Raw genomic sequence first — 17,589 nt, forward strand, 5'->3', positions numbered from 1 at the left:
ATAAGTGGAAAGTATGGTTAAAACAACATTGTATAGACTAACAACTCTCCTCTCACTAGCTCTGAAGTCAGAAGACCTGGGTTCAAAGATTGCCTCTGATAATTTACTGCCTATATGACTTACTTAGGAAAGTCATTTAAACTCTTGTGCTTCAGTTATCACATCTGTAAAATGAGGAGATTGAATTAAATGGTCTCTTATATCTCTAAGTCTAGAATTTTATGATCCTATTTGTACCATGTATATTCCCACTCCCAGACTATGCATATACCACTTTTCTGTAGTTTTCTTCCCCCTCTTTGCTTAGTCAAATCCTACTAAGTCTTTAAGACCTACCTCAAATTTTATTTGCTCAATAAAGCCTTCTCTGAGCTCATGTTTTATATTGACTGTGTAATATGCATTTTAATGATACAAGATCCTCAAGGACAGTGCAGGCCTGTTGTAGGTGTTCATTAATTCAGGATGTCCAAGGAAGAATTCAGTTCCTTTGAACCTAAACCAATCCTTTCTCCAAACTTTTGTTTTCATTGGAAATATTACCCTTCTTCTAGTCACCAAGGTTCACTTATTAAGTACTTCTGTACAAAGTATTGTTCTAGGTACTGGGGATTCAAAGAAAAATAAGCATCTATGGCCTATACCATGAATAGAAATAAGGGGAATACAAGGAAAATTGAAGAGGGATTGAGCATTAATAATTTGGAATTATTTACAGAGGAAATGACATCTGAACTGATTAGGTAAGACAACGATTCTGAGAGATGGAGACTAGAAAAGAGTTCATTCCCAGAACACAACAAAGAGAAAGTGCACAGAGTTTAGGGAATGACTGGTAGTCTAGCTTTGCTATAATGTAGAATTCATGAAGATGAATAGTATGAAATATGGTTAGAAAAGTAGGTAGGAACCGGACGAAGCAGTAGACTTAGATGCAGGCTAAGGAATTTATCCTCCGTGCTTTAGAAAATAAAGAATTATTGAAGATTTTTGAATAGGAGAGTGCATTCCCAGTCTGTCTCTCTGTCCATCTTTGTTTGCCTGTCTCTCTCACACATACACACACATACCCTTTCTCCCACTTCCCCTAAGTTCAATAACCCACATTACTATTCTTGAGCTCAGGTTATCTCACATTTTTGGTGCTTTGAAGAATTCCCTCAAGGGAACTGATACATTTGCTCAGCTAACTAACCCCCTGAGATTTTTTTACCAATTATTCTGTTCAGAGAAACTTCCTTCCTTCTTACAGACCTATGATTTCATTGATAGAGAACTTCCAGATGAGGCAATTTCCTCTACCAATGCAGGTCAGCACTTTCTTTGCAACTTAAAGCTTTAGAGAGTTTCCTAGAACCCAAAGAGGGTGAGTGATTTGCACAAGGTCAAACAATTAGCATGTCATCCACAAGGCCAGTTCTCCACCCACCATTTCATGATGGCTTATGGTTACTGACTAAATAATTTATTTAGATACTAACCCCCTCTTTGGCCTTGTAATAATTTTTCTAATTACTTTTGGTTTGTCTATAACAAACCAGGAACCCTTTCGCAATACTATGCATAGACAAGAGTACAGTATACCATTAGACTCTACCTTTTCTTTCTGATTCTTGTCTTCTCCAAGCTAGTTTACTGCTTCCTTTATCTTCCTACTCCTCCTGATTCTCCAAGTGCTTTCCTTCTTATTGCTCTTTTATTATTTGTTTCCCATGTCCTATTATATACATTATCTCTACCAGGTATGGCAAGTATTTCCATCAGTGATTGGCAATGACTGGGTGATGGCAAGGTCATTTATATAACAGGTCTCAAGCCATAAATTCATCTTCATTTTTTTTCCATTCTTCCTCATCTCTCCAAAGCCAATCAATAACCAAATCTGATCTATTCAAATTACATGACATCTCTCATATCCCTCCAATTCACATGAAGACAGTTCTAGATCAGACCTTCGCATCTGCCGTCACACACGAAAAAAGTTTCCTATCATGTCTCTGCTTCCATCCTCTAACTGCTATTCAGTTGTTTCAGTCGTGTCTGACTCTTCATGACCCCATTTTGGGTGTCCTTGCTAAAGATACTGGAGTGGTTTGCCATTCTCTTCTCCAGCACATTTTAGAGATGAGGAAACTGAAGCAAATAGGATTAAGTGACTTGCCCATGGTCATGCTGCTAGTGAGTGTCTGAGACCAGATTTGAATTCAGGTTTCACTAACTTCAGGCCCAATGCTCTATCCACTGCATCAGCTAGCTGCCAAAATAATCTTAATGCACATATCTGACCATGTTACTTCCTTTAGATGCCTTATCTCCAAAATAAAACCTAAACATCTTAGGAAGAGAGATACATACCTATTCTATTTCAGGGAGGGGATGTGGGGAGGAAGTAAAAGTCCAGGATGAGTTTTATATACCTACTGTGCTGGTACAGGACTTGAATAATATCAGATCAGTCTACAGGCCACTATCTATTGTTTCTTATACAATTTTACTCAATAAACCTTTAGAATACCCCACTATATGCCAAATCAGCTTCTCAGCCTGTCATTCTAGGTCTTCCACAATTCAGTCCAACCTACCATTTTAACCTTAGAATTAACACCCACTGAATTAAGAAAAATGACAAAACATGGAATAATTATAGGGACTTTGGAGGAAAAAATTCATGCCAATTCACTTCTCATAGAGCTATTAATTGGTTCAAATGTTCCAAAAGACGGTGTGAATTATTATTCAACAAAAGTAACTAAATTGTTTATTCTCTTTGATTTAGAGATCCCACTACTTGGAAAAAATATGCCTAAAAATGTTCATAGCTGCATTATTTGAGATGACAAACATTAGAAAATAAAAGAAAATATCAAAAAATTAGCTCAATAATAGGAGAATTGCTAAACTCTAGGAAGATCAATGAATATTACTTAACTATAAGGAATGACAAATGTGAAGAGTTCAAGGAAATAAAGGAAAGCCTTTATTGAATGATGCAGAAAGTAGGAAGCCAAGACAAAAGAACAACATACACAGTGAGCTCAGCAATACAATTAAAGTCAACAAGAGGAAAAAACAAAACAAAACAAAGGCATCCTAGGAGGAGAAACCTAAAGGAAGATGCACATCTCTCCATTTCCCTTCATCATTTTACACATGGGGACAATGAGGCTCAAAAAGGAGGAATGACTTATTCAGAATCACACAGCAAATAGTAGGAAAGACAAATCTAGGGCTCTAGTCTCATGATTACTGGTCACCATCCTATCACCAATGCCGTTAGCATTTCTAACAAACATGGAGGAAGAAGATACTGGAAAACATTAAACCTCATTAATCTGTATGTTTTTACTTTTTAAAAGTATTCCTGCTTTACTCACTCTATTTGTACATAGAGTCAAGTGTTGTCTTCTCCTAGTTGGAAGGTTTTTTTAATTCTATCTCACTTTATGTCAGTCAAGACAGTATCTCTTTAAAGCACTGACATAGCTTCCCCTAAAAGTTGCTAATGGTAGCTGACAGGGCTGCTCTCTAAGTGAGTGCTTTACTTTATTCCTTAGAACATCTGAGAATTCTTTTTTTCCAATAGTAAAAGCATTTCTTTATCTATACAGCCTGACTACTTAATAATCAACTGAGATTGAGGCCAGGGGTTTTTTGGTATCTGTGTTGATGCAAATTAAGTTTATTAAATATTAAACATATTTAATACAATAAAAATTAAATATATAAATTATATGTTAAATATAATGAAATAAAACAGGTAAGAGTTACTTTTGTTGAATAATCACTAATGTTTTATCATTCATAAATCAAATATTTTGGTAATTATATTACAGTATATGAAATCAGAAGCCTGTATAGTAAATTTCTCAAGGAATTTTTAAAAGTTCTTAAAATGTTATCCAGCTCTTGGCTGGTATATAGTAGATGTTTAATAAATGCTTGTTGACTAACTGGCTAGTTAACACTATTCAAAATATAACCTTTCTTGAATTTTATTCTTAAAGCCTTTTACTTTAAAAAAAATCTTTCAAGAAAAGCTAAATTACTAACTTAATTAACAAATTTACCGGAGAGGAATGACTTCTGGTAACCATCCTGTAAGTGCATGAAGAACTGTGAATTCCCCTAACTCTCTTTGGTCAGCCATGTGGATGCTAGAGAAAAAAAGAGTCAAATTTTTTCATGTTATCAAAATATCAAAATTTGGACAAATATATAAGGCCCACAAAAAGAGGGTGAGAAACTCATGTAACTTCAGAAAGAAGCCAGCTCCTTCACTTTTCTTCAGCAAAAAAGTATCAGTGGTGCTAAAATTTCTTTTGGCATGATTTCAAATTAAATTTTTAACAATATCTTAAATAGATATATCGTTGGAATGACTTGGAAATGCTCATAATAATCAAACCCTTACATACATGACAATAATATTTAAATTTCACTATTTTACATTAAGAAAAAAAGAAATTATCTAGCTAAATTCTGGCTTCAGGGAAATTGGAATATTAATTGAATATAAATGAAGAAAAATGAAGTCATATAAATAAGAAGAGTACCATGGAGTAGTCACAAAGTGAAGAAGATGTGAGCTCAAGTACTATTGCTGACCCATACTAGTTTTGTGACCTCTCAATGCTTTAAACAATGCTCTAAATGTTTAACTTACAGAAATGCCAACCTGCATTAGTAGAGGGAATTTCTTCACCCAGGAGTTCCCTATCAAAATGAAATCACAAGTCCATTCCCTGTCCCTAAGGAACAGAACATATTTCCTCCCAAAAAAAATTTATGCAATCTCAAGGCACTGGTAACATTAAAAAGGCTACTCTCATAATTTCTATAAAACTTGTCTGGCTTCAGGGAAATTGGAATATTAATTGAATATAAATGAAGAAAAATGAAGTCATATAAATAAGAAGAGTACCATGGAGTAGTCACAAAGTGAAGAAGATGTGAGCTCAAGTACTATTGCTGACCCATACTAGTTTTGTGACCTCTCAATGCTTTAAACAATGCTCTAAATGTTTAACTTACAGAAATGCCAACCTGCATTAGTAGAGGGAATTTCTTCACCCAGGAGTTCCCTATCAAAATGAAATCACAAGTCCATTCCCTGTCCCTAAGGAACAGAACATATTTCCTCCCAAAAAAAATTATGCAATCTCAAGGCACTGGTAACATTAAAAAGGCTACTCTCATAATTTCTATAAAACTTGTCACACATCACCTGAGTCTTCACTTCCTAAGTGAAATAAAAGTAATCTTATTCTTTATGCTCAGAAGCTACCTATATTTTATTTTGACATACAGAGGTAAGGAAGCAAAGTGTCACTACAATTTTACAAGTTATTTATTTGATGATGAATTAAGCCAGTGTCTGAATTATCTATAGAAGCTATTGATAAAGTAAGGAATTTGGGAAATTCAGAATCATTGCCCTAGGACAATCAAATACCAGAATGTTCTATTATGCTATTGTTTGGCAGCCACTTGAAATCAAAATCTCCCAATATGCTTCTCAAAGAAAAACAAACTACTTATAAGGATTCAAGCTGGGCTTTGAAGATTTGTTTTAATTACTGGTCTTATGGTGTTCACATTCATACTAGGTCTCTAAAGCTATTGTAAATCATTTGCAGTCACTTTAGAAATAATTAAGAGTCTTTGTATGCCATTAAAACTGGATTTTTGGTTTGTTTTTATGGAAATATTGATAACTTATTCCTTCAACATACTCAACGTTTGCGAGCTTAATGATGGCTTTAGCTAAAATCATTGGCCAAAGTTCAACGTCACAAGTTGTGGCTGGAAGTAATAATCTATTCTCTTCATCAAATGGTAGGGTGTCATCAACAGTTATCTTTCTCCAACAACCCTAAAAATAAGAAGAAATTTTAAACATTAATGAAAATTTTAAAAGTTAGTATCCATGATAAACATACTACCAAAAATTTTTAATTATTTTAACCAGATTTTATAACACTACAGAAAAAATTAATTACTTAGATTTTTAACAGATATTTTACATTCTTGCTACAAATAATAAGTAGTATCACTAATTAAAAGGCAATGGCCAATTATGACTACTATTAATATCATGACTATTATAGGCACCTGTGTCTAAGAATATCTAGCATCACTTCCGTTGAGAATTTCAAATTTCTCAGGAATTGAAATTTTGCTTTATGTATATTCAAAATGTAGGTAGGATGTGAGTGCAGGAAGAACAAACATCAGTGTAATCACATTGCAAAATAAAAAGCCAAAGAGATATACAGTTGAATTTTAAATAATGCCATTAATAATTCTGTCAATAAAAAAATTATTAGTTTGCAGCGTTATCCCATTCTACAATGATCAAATCTTTTGTACTAAGTTGGAAAATGTTGTGACAAAATAGAGCTTTTGCTTAAAGGATCAACTATGTTCATTTAACTTTAAAAAAAATTGGAATTAAAATGGTTTCAAAGAGAACAATTAAAACACTGTACTACTAAATGATAAGTATAGGCATTACCTACAGAGCCTAATAGTTATTTTTGCTCATTTTAAAATTCAAATTTGAGCAACTACTTCTTATTTCTCATTCTGTTAGATTCAAGTATGCCACTCCTACCATAAAGTAAATTATTTCTGTAGGTAATGTTTTTGTTTCCTAAATTCATACATAATTTGTTTGAGGCAGCATGGCAGAGCAGATAGGACACTGGAGTAAAACTAGGAATATTGGGATTCAAATCTCACCTCAAAATGGACAAATTACAACCTCTTTATGCCGCAGTTAACCTCGTCCATAAAATGAGGGGGTTGGACATGATGACCTCTTAGGTCCTTTCCAGCTCTAAACCTGTGATCTTATTAATATTCTTAAATTTTTATCTACACCTATATAACAAGATTCAGGAAATAAGTATTTCTATGATAACATTAATTTTCTATACATAAGAGTAGCAAGTGTTGAAATAATGTTTTAACTTGAGAAATTAAATGGCAAACACGCCAGCACCAGTCAAGGTCAGAACTTGAGCTAAAATATTCTAATCACTAGATACCATGTTCTTTGCACTACTCTGCAGTGACTCATGCTGCTTATATTACAGCTGTTCGTTTATTGTGTGCCTACAATTAAAAAGAACTGAACTAAATGCTGTGGGGGATACACAGAATAAAAAGACATCTGCAGCCCTCAAAAAGTTTATAATATAGGGGAGAGAAAAAACATGCACATAAAGACAAAATAGTGCATGAAAAAGCACGTAAGAAGTGCTATGATATACTATAACTGACCAGCAACCCTTTCAAGAATGGATGTGAACCAGAACAGATTCATCTTAAGCCACTCCTTAGGGTACTAGCTATGTCCAGACCAAAATAGTCAAAGAAAACAGTTGCAATCACATGACACACCTACAGGAATACAGAGGGGACACGTCCAGCTGGCTTCCCTTCCCATATTGGAGAAATTCCAACAGAACACACATGATGAAAATGTCTCTGGAAAGCTAGATTACCACAGCGACCCTAACCAAAGGAATAAGACCTGCTAATGGTGGAGAGACTCAATATTTCAATCCTTGAATTTTACAATTCTTAACCTTTTTGTTTGTTTTGTGGACCACTCCAGCAGGCTGGTGAAGGATATATACCACTCTCATAATAATTTTAAATGTATATTTGAAGAAAATAGTATCTTGCCATTGGTAGATTGTGAATTTATTTAACTCCTTCCATCCAAATTCATGGAACCCCTGAAATCTATCCATTGACCACTTGGGAATTTGTGGACTCTATGATCTCGTCAATGTAGGCAATCTCTCTATGGCAAAAATCACAATTAATTCATGCTCTCTTGTTCTGTTCAATTCTTACTCATATCTTGCCATAAACCCTTCACAAGGGAATTTATTCAATACGCTTTCCTTCAGGATTTTATTATACATAAGCATTTGGGCTATCCAACTGCTACTCCTTACTCTTTCTAGATGGCCAGCATGCCTCCTTTTAAGCCATTTGTATCTTGGAAAATACTATGCTAATTCTTTATCTAAATTACCACTGATGGCAAATCCCATAGCCCACTTATACCACCCATAGACTATTTCATTGCTTTTTGGGTGACTTAATTTAAATTCTTCAGAGATTATAGTATTCTGTGACTTGTTGCTATAGAGTATGATAAAAATACTAATGTTAAAAAGATGGATTTTAGCTTCAGGGAAAAGCTTGGAGTTATTAAAAGTCTTGCATAATTTTCTAAATGCAATCTTGTTTACCCTCTTCATTCTATAATCCTGGGCCCAGTTCATCAACTATCTGTGGTGTTTATCCTAGATATATGTACTAATAGACCAATCTAATAATAACAGGCTCCAAAAACTCTAAACAGCTGAGAGTTCCCTAATGAGGGGTGCCTTCCTCCAGCAACACAGGATAATCCCTCCCAATAATGCCAATAAAAAAGGCTTTATGTCCAGCCTTTAATCTGGTTCTCTAGAGCCACAGAATGAATAGCTTTCACAACACTATCTCCTTTTAATAACCTTTAGAGCATTATGATAACTTCAGGAGACACTGATCAAGCATAGCTTCCACTGAATCTCTATACAAAGACTCATCCAGGGCAAATCATAAGGTGTTTGCCAGCCTAGACTTCAAATAAATCTAGTTTTGCCACAGATGCATAAAGAAAGTGGGGGGAGGGGAAAAGGAACTTCCCCATTCAACCACTAACCCAGACACCATAGAAATGAACACCATAGAAATGAACAAGTATGACCTAAACACAAGGAACTAAAAGTAACATAATGGTAACAATCCTGGACTTTAGGCAGAATTCATAGGATCATAGGATAATAAATTTAGAACTGGAAGGAATTTTATAGTTCATCTATTCCAATCCCTTTAATTTATAGAGGAAGAAACTAAAGCCTATAGAGGTTGTGACTCACCCATGGGTACAAAACTAAGAAATGTCAGAGGACTGATTTGAATTCAGTGTTCCTGACTCCATATCCAATATACTGTCCATGATATCATGCTGTGTTGGTTCAAATCTGGGCAAATCACTTCAGCCCTGTCAGTTTCTTCCTTTATAAAATCAGGATAATAATACCTGGAGGACATATTTCACAAGGTTTGTTGTAAGGTTCGAATGATATAATGGAGATAAATGCTATGAAAATCAAAAAGCACTTGATAAGTGTCATCTATTTTAATAGTCAAGTGAATACCTGATCTTCACTAGTTGGAGCTTCCCTCTAACAACGCAGTTACAATCCATCTATGCCTATTCATCTCCTGTGAGTCTTATACATGTTTTGTACATGTCCTCCAAAAAGTCCACCACACAAGGTCCAGCTGATATGCTACTGGCCTTCCTCACTTTTTCCCAACATTGTGAAGTGACTAGTAGAGGTACCTTCAGGCTATTCACCTGTCACCTCTCATTTTTGCCATATAACCATTCCAGCTTTTCTTTCTATCACATAATTCCTTAACAACCTCTTTTACTCTGGTTGTTCTGCTGTGTTTCTCATTGGTTTATATTTTGCAACATGTTCCCACCCACCATGTGTGTGTGTGTGTGTATGTGTACATATACAGAGAGAGAGAGAGAGAGAGAGAGAGAGAGAGAGATACACAGAAATAAATGGAGATAACCATGGCGGCCTTCTTGTTAAAAAAAAAAAATAACCAAGACTTTTAAGATGGGGTTTTCTTTTGTACTATGAAGTCAAGTGCTTTTCATAGTTAGAAACAATAAACACAAAATCTACTTGTTCTCTAAAAATATACTTACTGAAAATGCCCTCAATTTGTGTGTAGGTGACCATCATAAATTTTTTTTTCACAATGGAAGACTAGGCATATAGACAGATAATTATTGATGCTCTGTCAGTCACCTTTCAGTATTAATAAGGTATTAATAATAACTTGTTTCCACACTTTCAGTATCTTCTCTTCCTTCAGATACCTTGTATATAAGGCCCTCAATACCCTCATAATAGTATTCCTTTCAGTACAGATCTCCTTTATATAGACTTGGTCTTCTCTATTTTTTCCATCTCTGGTTTCTTTAGTGCTATTTTTAACTCCTCTGTAAGAACATCTAGGATTTTTATGGCAGGGTCCAAGTATTGTGTTTCCATTGCCCTTAATGTTTCAATTTTTTTTTCAATTTTAATTACTTGTGACCCTCTTTCCATTTTAATCCTTGAATGCCACTGGAATGATCTTAATTGGGTTGGATATGTTATCAAGATTTCTTTAACTTGGTTTTACCATCCACTCTTCTATTTTTTATGAAATGTTCTTGCTCATAAATGTCCATTATCCTTCTTTGTAATATTATTAAAAGTTTATATTCTTACTTTCTGTTGCCTTTGGCAGTCATCTCTCTCCACTTCACTTATTTGCTAAAATGCTTTCTGGTGAATGCTTCTGGTGAGCTTTTGCTCTCCCCATTAATTTGCCACAACTGATTTTGGTTTAACTTCTGAATTAAATTATTTTAATCAGTGTTGTGATCTCTGCTACTTATTTTAAAATTTCTTATTGTTATTTCATCTTATTACTCTCATCTTTTAGTGGTGTTCAGATAGAAACAGTCCTGGGACAAGTCATTATCCTGCTATTATTCTTTCATGTTTTATGTTCTTTCAAAACACTCTTTTTTAATGTTCTAATACACAGGTGCGTAAAATAACTTTTTATAGATAAATATTAGGATATAAACATCCCTTTATAGGTTCACTTCAGGCATCCTCAGTATAACTCCAGCATAGTTAGGACAACAGAAATATGTACAACATGCTACTCTCGTATTATTTTGTTTTCCTCTAATAGGTCTTTATATTTTTAAAGCTTTTAATTCTATATAGTTTACAGATTATAAATACATTTGGCATAATTACAAACATTAAAACTTTTTTTTGCATTTATCACTATTATTAAATATTAATCTCATAGACATCATTGATACTTAATAGAATGTAACTCAAGAATAGAATATGGTAACACAGGGTATCCCTCTTTAAAATACACTAAGTGGATTCATAATCTTATTAGTGTGTGAATAGTCCTTTAACCATGACAGATTATAAGACACTCACTTCTCACTTTGTAAAATTCTTATATATTTCCTCCCATAAATATTCTTTAGTCAATGAGTTGGAGACCTTCCTCTGGCTTTTTAAATATTTCATAGAGACCAGTATAATACTCAGGCTATCCATTTGTTACCACTCACTGACTCCTGATCCACCTCCTTTTCTGGTCATACATATCCTTGACTATACATCCTTATACCACTTCTTGCTGGAGTCTACTCATACAGACTGTAAAATATTTTATGGTCTTTCCACTATGCTTTGTGTCATTTATGATTCTTCTGTGATATCACTGCTAAACAGACTGGCTTTGACCAAGAGTCATTCCCCAATGGCTAAATGATCAAAGGAAATTAACACATAGTTGTCAAAAGAATTACAAACTATTAACAATCATAGGAAACATTACTCCAAATCACTAAAAATAAGAGAAATGCAAATCAAAAGAACTCTGAGATCTCAACTCACACCCAGTAAAAATTTGCAAAGATGACAAAAGATGGAAATCGTTAATACTGGGCAGGCTGTGGAAAGATAGGAACACTAATCCATTGCTGTTGGGACCATTAATTGGTCCAATCATTCTAGAAACATTAATACTAGCACTTTTTTATGGTAGCAAATAAATGGACAGCAAAGTAGATTCCACCAATAAGGAAATGGCTAAACAAATTGTGGTATATGAATGAAACAGAATACTACTTCACTGTAAGCAACAATGATTATTAAAAATTCAGAGAAGCAGGGGAAATTTTAACTATTACAGAGTAAACTTAAGAAAGAAAACAATCCCCGCAACAATATGTAAATGAATATAAAGGTAAGAAACAAAACCTAAAACTGAATGCTATACAAATTACAGTGACCAGTTGGCCCTCCCAAAATTAATTTCCTAGCTTATAGAATTGGGGGGACTACGGATAGATAACATTGCATGAACTGTCAACTCACCAATACCTCAAATGAGCATCACAGTATATGCAATATTATTTACACAAAGTCAATTTGCTAGCAATAGGTTAACGAGGAAAAGGATTGGATGTGAGAAGTCATTCTGAGAATTCAGGGCTACTAAGCTAAGGGAGAGGATTGCAATCTTCATTGGTTCCAGAGCATATCTGCTATTTCAATTTTACCATTACGTTAGGAGTCAGAATCATCCATGAAATAGGAATTTGATGGCAAGCCAGCAAGAGTAGGTACTTATTTGAACAACAGAAAGATGTTAGCCTAATAGACACCCATATTGGTTCAGGAGGGCTTATTGTATGGCCTGTTTTATGGCACCAGACCTGGTGCACTATAGGAAAGATACTGCCCAAATACCAGTCTAGTACAATAAAGAGATTAAATAAGCTTTACTAAAAGCAAAATCACCATCTTATGCTTCAGGAAAAACAAATGGAAAAGAACAGATCAAAAGTGAGAAAGACCTTCCAATGGTTAGAGTCACTGAAATCTATAGAAAGACGTGGAAGTCAGGTGAGTGTAAGAAAACCTGAAGTCCAGAAAGAAAGCTTTGGAGGTAAATTGGGGAAGGGTTTTTCTGGTGTAGGGAGTTAGGATGAAAGGAGGGACTCAAGGGAGTTCAGGACCATTGAGACAATTGGAACAAGTAAAAGAGATGGTCTATGACATCCTTGAAGGACAGTCTAAAGCTCATGGGAGTAATCTTTCAAGGGTCAGCCAGGACAGAAAGGCCTCCTACAAGCTACAGCTATGGTCACATATCTAAATTTGACAATTTTAGGAAGGAGAAAGATACATTCAGAGCAAGTAGTGGATGGAAACAGTGAAACAGAGAGAGGGAGGAGGGATGTTAAAGTTATAGAAGTTCAAGTAGGTTTTGAAATGTCAAAGAACATTCTACCTCTTCCCAAAGGGCCCAGAACAATGTGTCCTATTCTATATGTTGCTTTGAAGTGTGGGCTATTATGTTAATAACGATTCACAGCTATTCAGTGGTTTTAATCCTAGAGAAGCTATTCTTTCAATAAGACAATCCGTGTAGCTCAGATTTCTCTTCTGCAGTAGTAATGGTTAGGAAAGTCCAGTTAAATAAAGCTAAAGGCCAGATCTCAGCCCCAACAATCAAGGCTCCCCACTCCACAAACACCATAGTGTTTACTTGTACTTTTCCCCACTTTTTGCATATATATGCCCTCCAACCTCCAAAAACTTTTTAGGAAAAACATATAAGATGTTTCTTGGCATAATTCTATGTACACTCCCACTTGTCAACAGCTTTGTCAGAACAGTTGGAGGGGAAAAAGGTAAAAATCATGCCTGCTGAAAGTTAAAGCAAGTGTTTTAAGTTCTGTTATTACTTCTTAACTGCTCTTAAACCCTTACAAGTTCATTTGGGGTAAACTTGGGCTCCATTCTATAGCTACATCTTTTTAATTTTAGTCTGGGAATAGCAATATCAATATCCTCACGCCTTCCCCCATTTTAATAAACATTCACTATAATGCAGGTAAATAGGCATTATTTTATTCTCTGGAACAGTGCTGTCAAACTCATATAGAAATGGGAGGCATGGGGAAAAAAACCTTACATAATGATCTCTGTGGGCCATACACTGACTTAATTTTAAAACGTAATATTATCTATGTCATTTTATTTTTATTAATTTTATTATTAAATATTTCCTACTTACATTTTAATCTGTATCAGGCTGTACCCAGGAGTACTGTGGACCACATGTGGCATTGATACCTCTATTCTAATTAATTAATTTATTTTTAGAACACCTCTATCCTAGAAGAATAACTTTCCCAGTGACAGTCAACTGTCAGTCAGTCAATGAGCATATATTAAGCCATTACTATGTGGGAGACACTGTGCTAAGTGATGGGAATACAAATACAAGCAAAAAGAAAAATGGTCCCCACCCTCAAGGAGCTTACATTCTAATGAGAGAAGACAAAACAGAAAAAGAAGCTTTAAAAGGGTCGGGGGAAGTAATGAAGGTACTGGGCTCAGGGGCCTAGTAGAAAAATCTCAAGGGCAGCCTGGTGAGAAATGATGACATGGTTGTCCTAGGAGTTCTCCTTAAATGGAGGTTTTCATGTGAGCCATCCAATCAGAGGGAAAGGCCACTGAAGAGTGAATTCCAGGGCTGAATTTATTTGAATATTGCAGCTTTAATTCCCAAAGACTGTCTTAGTCATGCTAGGTCATTACTTACTATGACTCCTTACTCCTTAAGACCACTGAATCTGTGTTGACCTTGCTGCTGTTCAGTCGCTTCAGTGGTGTCTGTCTGACTCCTCATGACCCCATTTGAGGTTTTCTTGGAAAAGACACTGGAGTGGTTTGCCATTTATTTCTCCAGCTCATTTTACAGATGAATAACCTGAGGCAAACAAAGTTAAGTTACTTGCTCAGGATCACACAGCTAGTAAGCATCTGAGAAGAAGAGTCTTCATGACTTCACGCCTAGCACTAGATCCACTATGCCACCTAGCTGCCCTGTTTTTAACCTAATTCTACCTAAAATGTAAGCTCAGTATCAGATGTTTTATCACTCTGAAATGACACTGTCTACTGAAGTTTAGGCTATAGCAGAGGGGAAAGGAATGAATTATGGTTGAGAAACATATTTTTCTTTTTATCCCATTTCCTCAAGTTCCATCTAGCTCATTTCAGTTTCAGAAAAACCAGGCAGCAGTATATTTACAAGTGACTAAATGAGACAGCAAAGAAATGGGTCCATCACTTTGGTTTGGGAGCATAAGTTGTCATTACTCAAATGTTTGAGACCCCTCAGCAACTGGGCTTGGAGTCCCCTACACCTTAAAACCTGGTGCCATTTGTCATAGGATCAGAACTAGAAGAAATCTCAGAGCCTTTCTTTATCCTGAATTTTCCAGATTTGGAAAGTAAGGTCCAATGAACAGAAGTGACTTTCCTAAGGCCACATAGGTGATAAATGTCCTCTGACTTCAGAGCCAGCAATTTCTTCTGTACTACAGTGATTTATTGTAAAGGCTTTATTCTATTCTATTCTATCCTGCATCACTGAAGTCTCCAATTTCCAAAACATTCTGGTTGGAAATGAAAGGGGGTGAGGGTTAGAAGCTGGTATATCACTAACACCAGGGCTCCTTCCTCAGAGTCTATTCCTCCATTTTATATCCCATTAACAAGAAGTTGGGGATCTTCTGGAGTTCCGAGTCTGGAGTCCTCCTCATTTGAGAGTTAATGCCATACTAAGTAGTACAACCTAAGCCAGCTGGCTTCACCAAATCCAACAGTACCTCATATCTCAGCCCACAACTATAAAATATCCAGACATGAGGCCTCCCAAGGTCAGGGTCTTGTTTATGACCAAGGACTCACATTTTAAGCCCAAACAGGACGACGAGTACGTATTCCACATGTGCTGTATTTTGGGGGCAGGAAACTTCCCTAACTTCTACCACCACTACCATCATGAAGCAATGGAACTAGAGCCAGAGTTCAGCTAGACCTCAGGGAAGAAGCTCACAACCTAAGTGACCAAACCAATCACACTGGCTTCCAATCTCCTGATTTATGTCAACTTGGAAGGACATCTCCATTGGAGTATCCTAAGGATCTTTGCCTGGCCTTGAGTTATATATCATTTTTATCAATGACTTAGATAAAGGAATACATAGCATTCTTATCAAATCTGTAGATGACACAAAGTCAGGAGATATAACTAACACATTAAATGAGAGAGTCAGGCAGCATCCAAAAATATCCTGCTAATATATGAAGCACTGGGTTAAATGTAGTAAGATGAAATTCAGTTAGCACAAATATAAAAATCATGTGCTTAGGTTCAAAAAATTATCTTCATATAAACAATATGGGGAAGGCATGTATGGACCACAGTTTATCTGAAAAAAATCCAAGAGATTTATGGGATTGCAAGCTAAATACTAGAAGCACTATATGGCCTCTAAAAAACCTAATGTAGTCTTGGGCTACACCAAGAGAGGAATAGCTTCCAAAAATGAAGAATTAATAATTCCTTTGTATTGTTCCCTGAGGATTACATTTATTCTATTTGGTCCCAGAAGATAGAACTTCGAACAATGTTTAGAAGTGGTAAAGAGGCAGATTTAGACTTAATATGAGGGGGGAAAAAACTTCCTAACAGTTACAGCTCTACCAAAATAGAATAGGTTGTCTATAAAAGTAGTATTCAAGTAAACAGTCAATGACTCCTTGCTGGAAATGTTGTAGCGGTAATTCTTTTTCAGGTATGAATTGCCCTAGACAGCCACTGATATACCTTCCAGCTATGAAATTCTGTGATTGTCTGAATGATTTCATCTATTCTCATTGGTTTTGTTTTCATCCACATAGGTAAAATGCAAAGATGCAGTAAGAAAAGTGCTGGATTTAGTCAGATGATCTGAGTTCAGATATAAGTTCTGCCTTTTAATAAAGGATCTTCTACAGTCCCTTTCAAACTTAAATCTATGACGGGTATTAAACACACCCTCAAAGAATAATGAAGGAAGAAATGAGAATGGAAAAAAAAAGGAAAATAAAGGGAATGATCTGGACATAGAGACTATAAAAGCTGTCTCTGCAGCTTGCTCAATCTGGTAGCCCTAGAGCTAAAAGTGAACTAGATCAAATGAATTGAACTCCTTAGCATCTTCATCCATCCCCTCCTGTACAACCTCCTGCCCCTCTATTGGATCAGAGGAAGAAGAAGGGTTATGGTCCTTTCTTAACTGATCCAAGCTTCCACATTAAAGTGGCCTGAACTCATCTGAGTGATGAGGGAGAGGGCAGAGTGGTGGTGTCTAAATTCCACACCCAATCACAGGCCTAAGAGTCCCCAGGCCGCCTCATTACCGTGTCAGGGACCCAGAGTCTAAAATAAACCCTATGACGTACCTGCCACCATGATAAGGTAGACATGTCTGAGGAGAGAGAAGAACCACCTCTGCCTTCATTTATGCCACTCTGAACAAAATTCTGGTAAATCCCACACAATAGTTTCACCTCAACCAAAGGTGATGAGAACTGTCCCTTCAAACCCCTCCAATATTAGTCTATATCTCAGGATTTCAAGATGCCAGGACTCCCAACTGTGTTACCCAGCCCAGTTTCACCCCCTTTTTTTTCCAAGAGCAGAAGAAAGAAACCCTTGCAGCCTAACCCTCCACTGGAAAAGGTGGGAGCCAAGAACTTAAGACTAACCCATAGTGTAATCCTAAATATTAGATCATCACAATGGTGCTAAGACTCCACTTGCTGAGATGCACAGCCCATTCCCTCCCCTATGTGTTGTGACTAATACAAAGACAAAGGGGAAAAAAAGAGAAAAGAAAAAATTCTTCAAGTCAAAACAAAAAACAGCATACCTAAAGAAAAGCTAACTAGAATAATAAGATCAACTGGAATAATATAAGCTTTTTCGAAATCTAAAAAAAAAGAAAAAAAATGCTAAAAAATAGTTTTAGATCCAAAAAGCATAAGCCTTTAAAATGTGACC

The 17,589-nt window shown here is 35.8% G+C and overlaps 1 protein-coding gene across 3 annotated transcripts in view; it reads right to left on the reverse strand.

Moving 5' to 3' along the window:
- Positions 1-17,589, reverse strand: part of ADGB (androglobin) — a 196,138-nt gene that overhangs the window by 151,136 nt on the left and 27,413 nt on the right. For all 3 annotated transcript variants that reach the window (XM_020986568.2, XM_078155080.1, XM_020986567.2), the window contains exons 6-7: positions 5,733-5,872; positions 4,068-4,154 (exon numbers count right to left, since the gene is read on the reverse strand). In XM_020986568.2, the coding sequence (XP_020842227.1) occupies positions 4,068-4,154; positions 5,733-5,872 (227 nt within the window). The remainder of the gene's footprint in view (positions 1-4,067; positions 4,155-5,732; positions 5,873-17,589) is intronic.

The sequence above is a fragment of the Phascolarctos cinereus genome, unplaced genomic scaffold (genome assembly GCF_003287225.1).
Source record: "Phascolarctos cinereus isolate Bilbo 61053 unplaced genomic scaffold, phaCin_HiC Scaffold_5;HRSCAF=322, whole genome shotgun sequence".
NCBI classification, from domain to species: Eukaryota; Metazoa; Chordata; class Mammalia; order Diprotodontia; family Phascolarctidae; genus Phascolarctos; species Phascolarctos cinereus.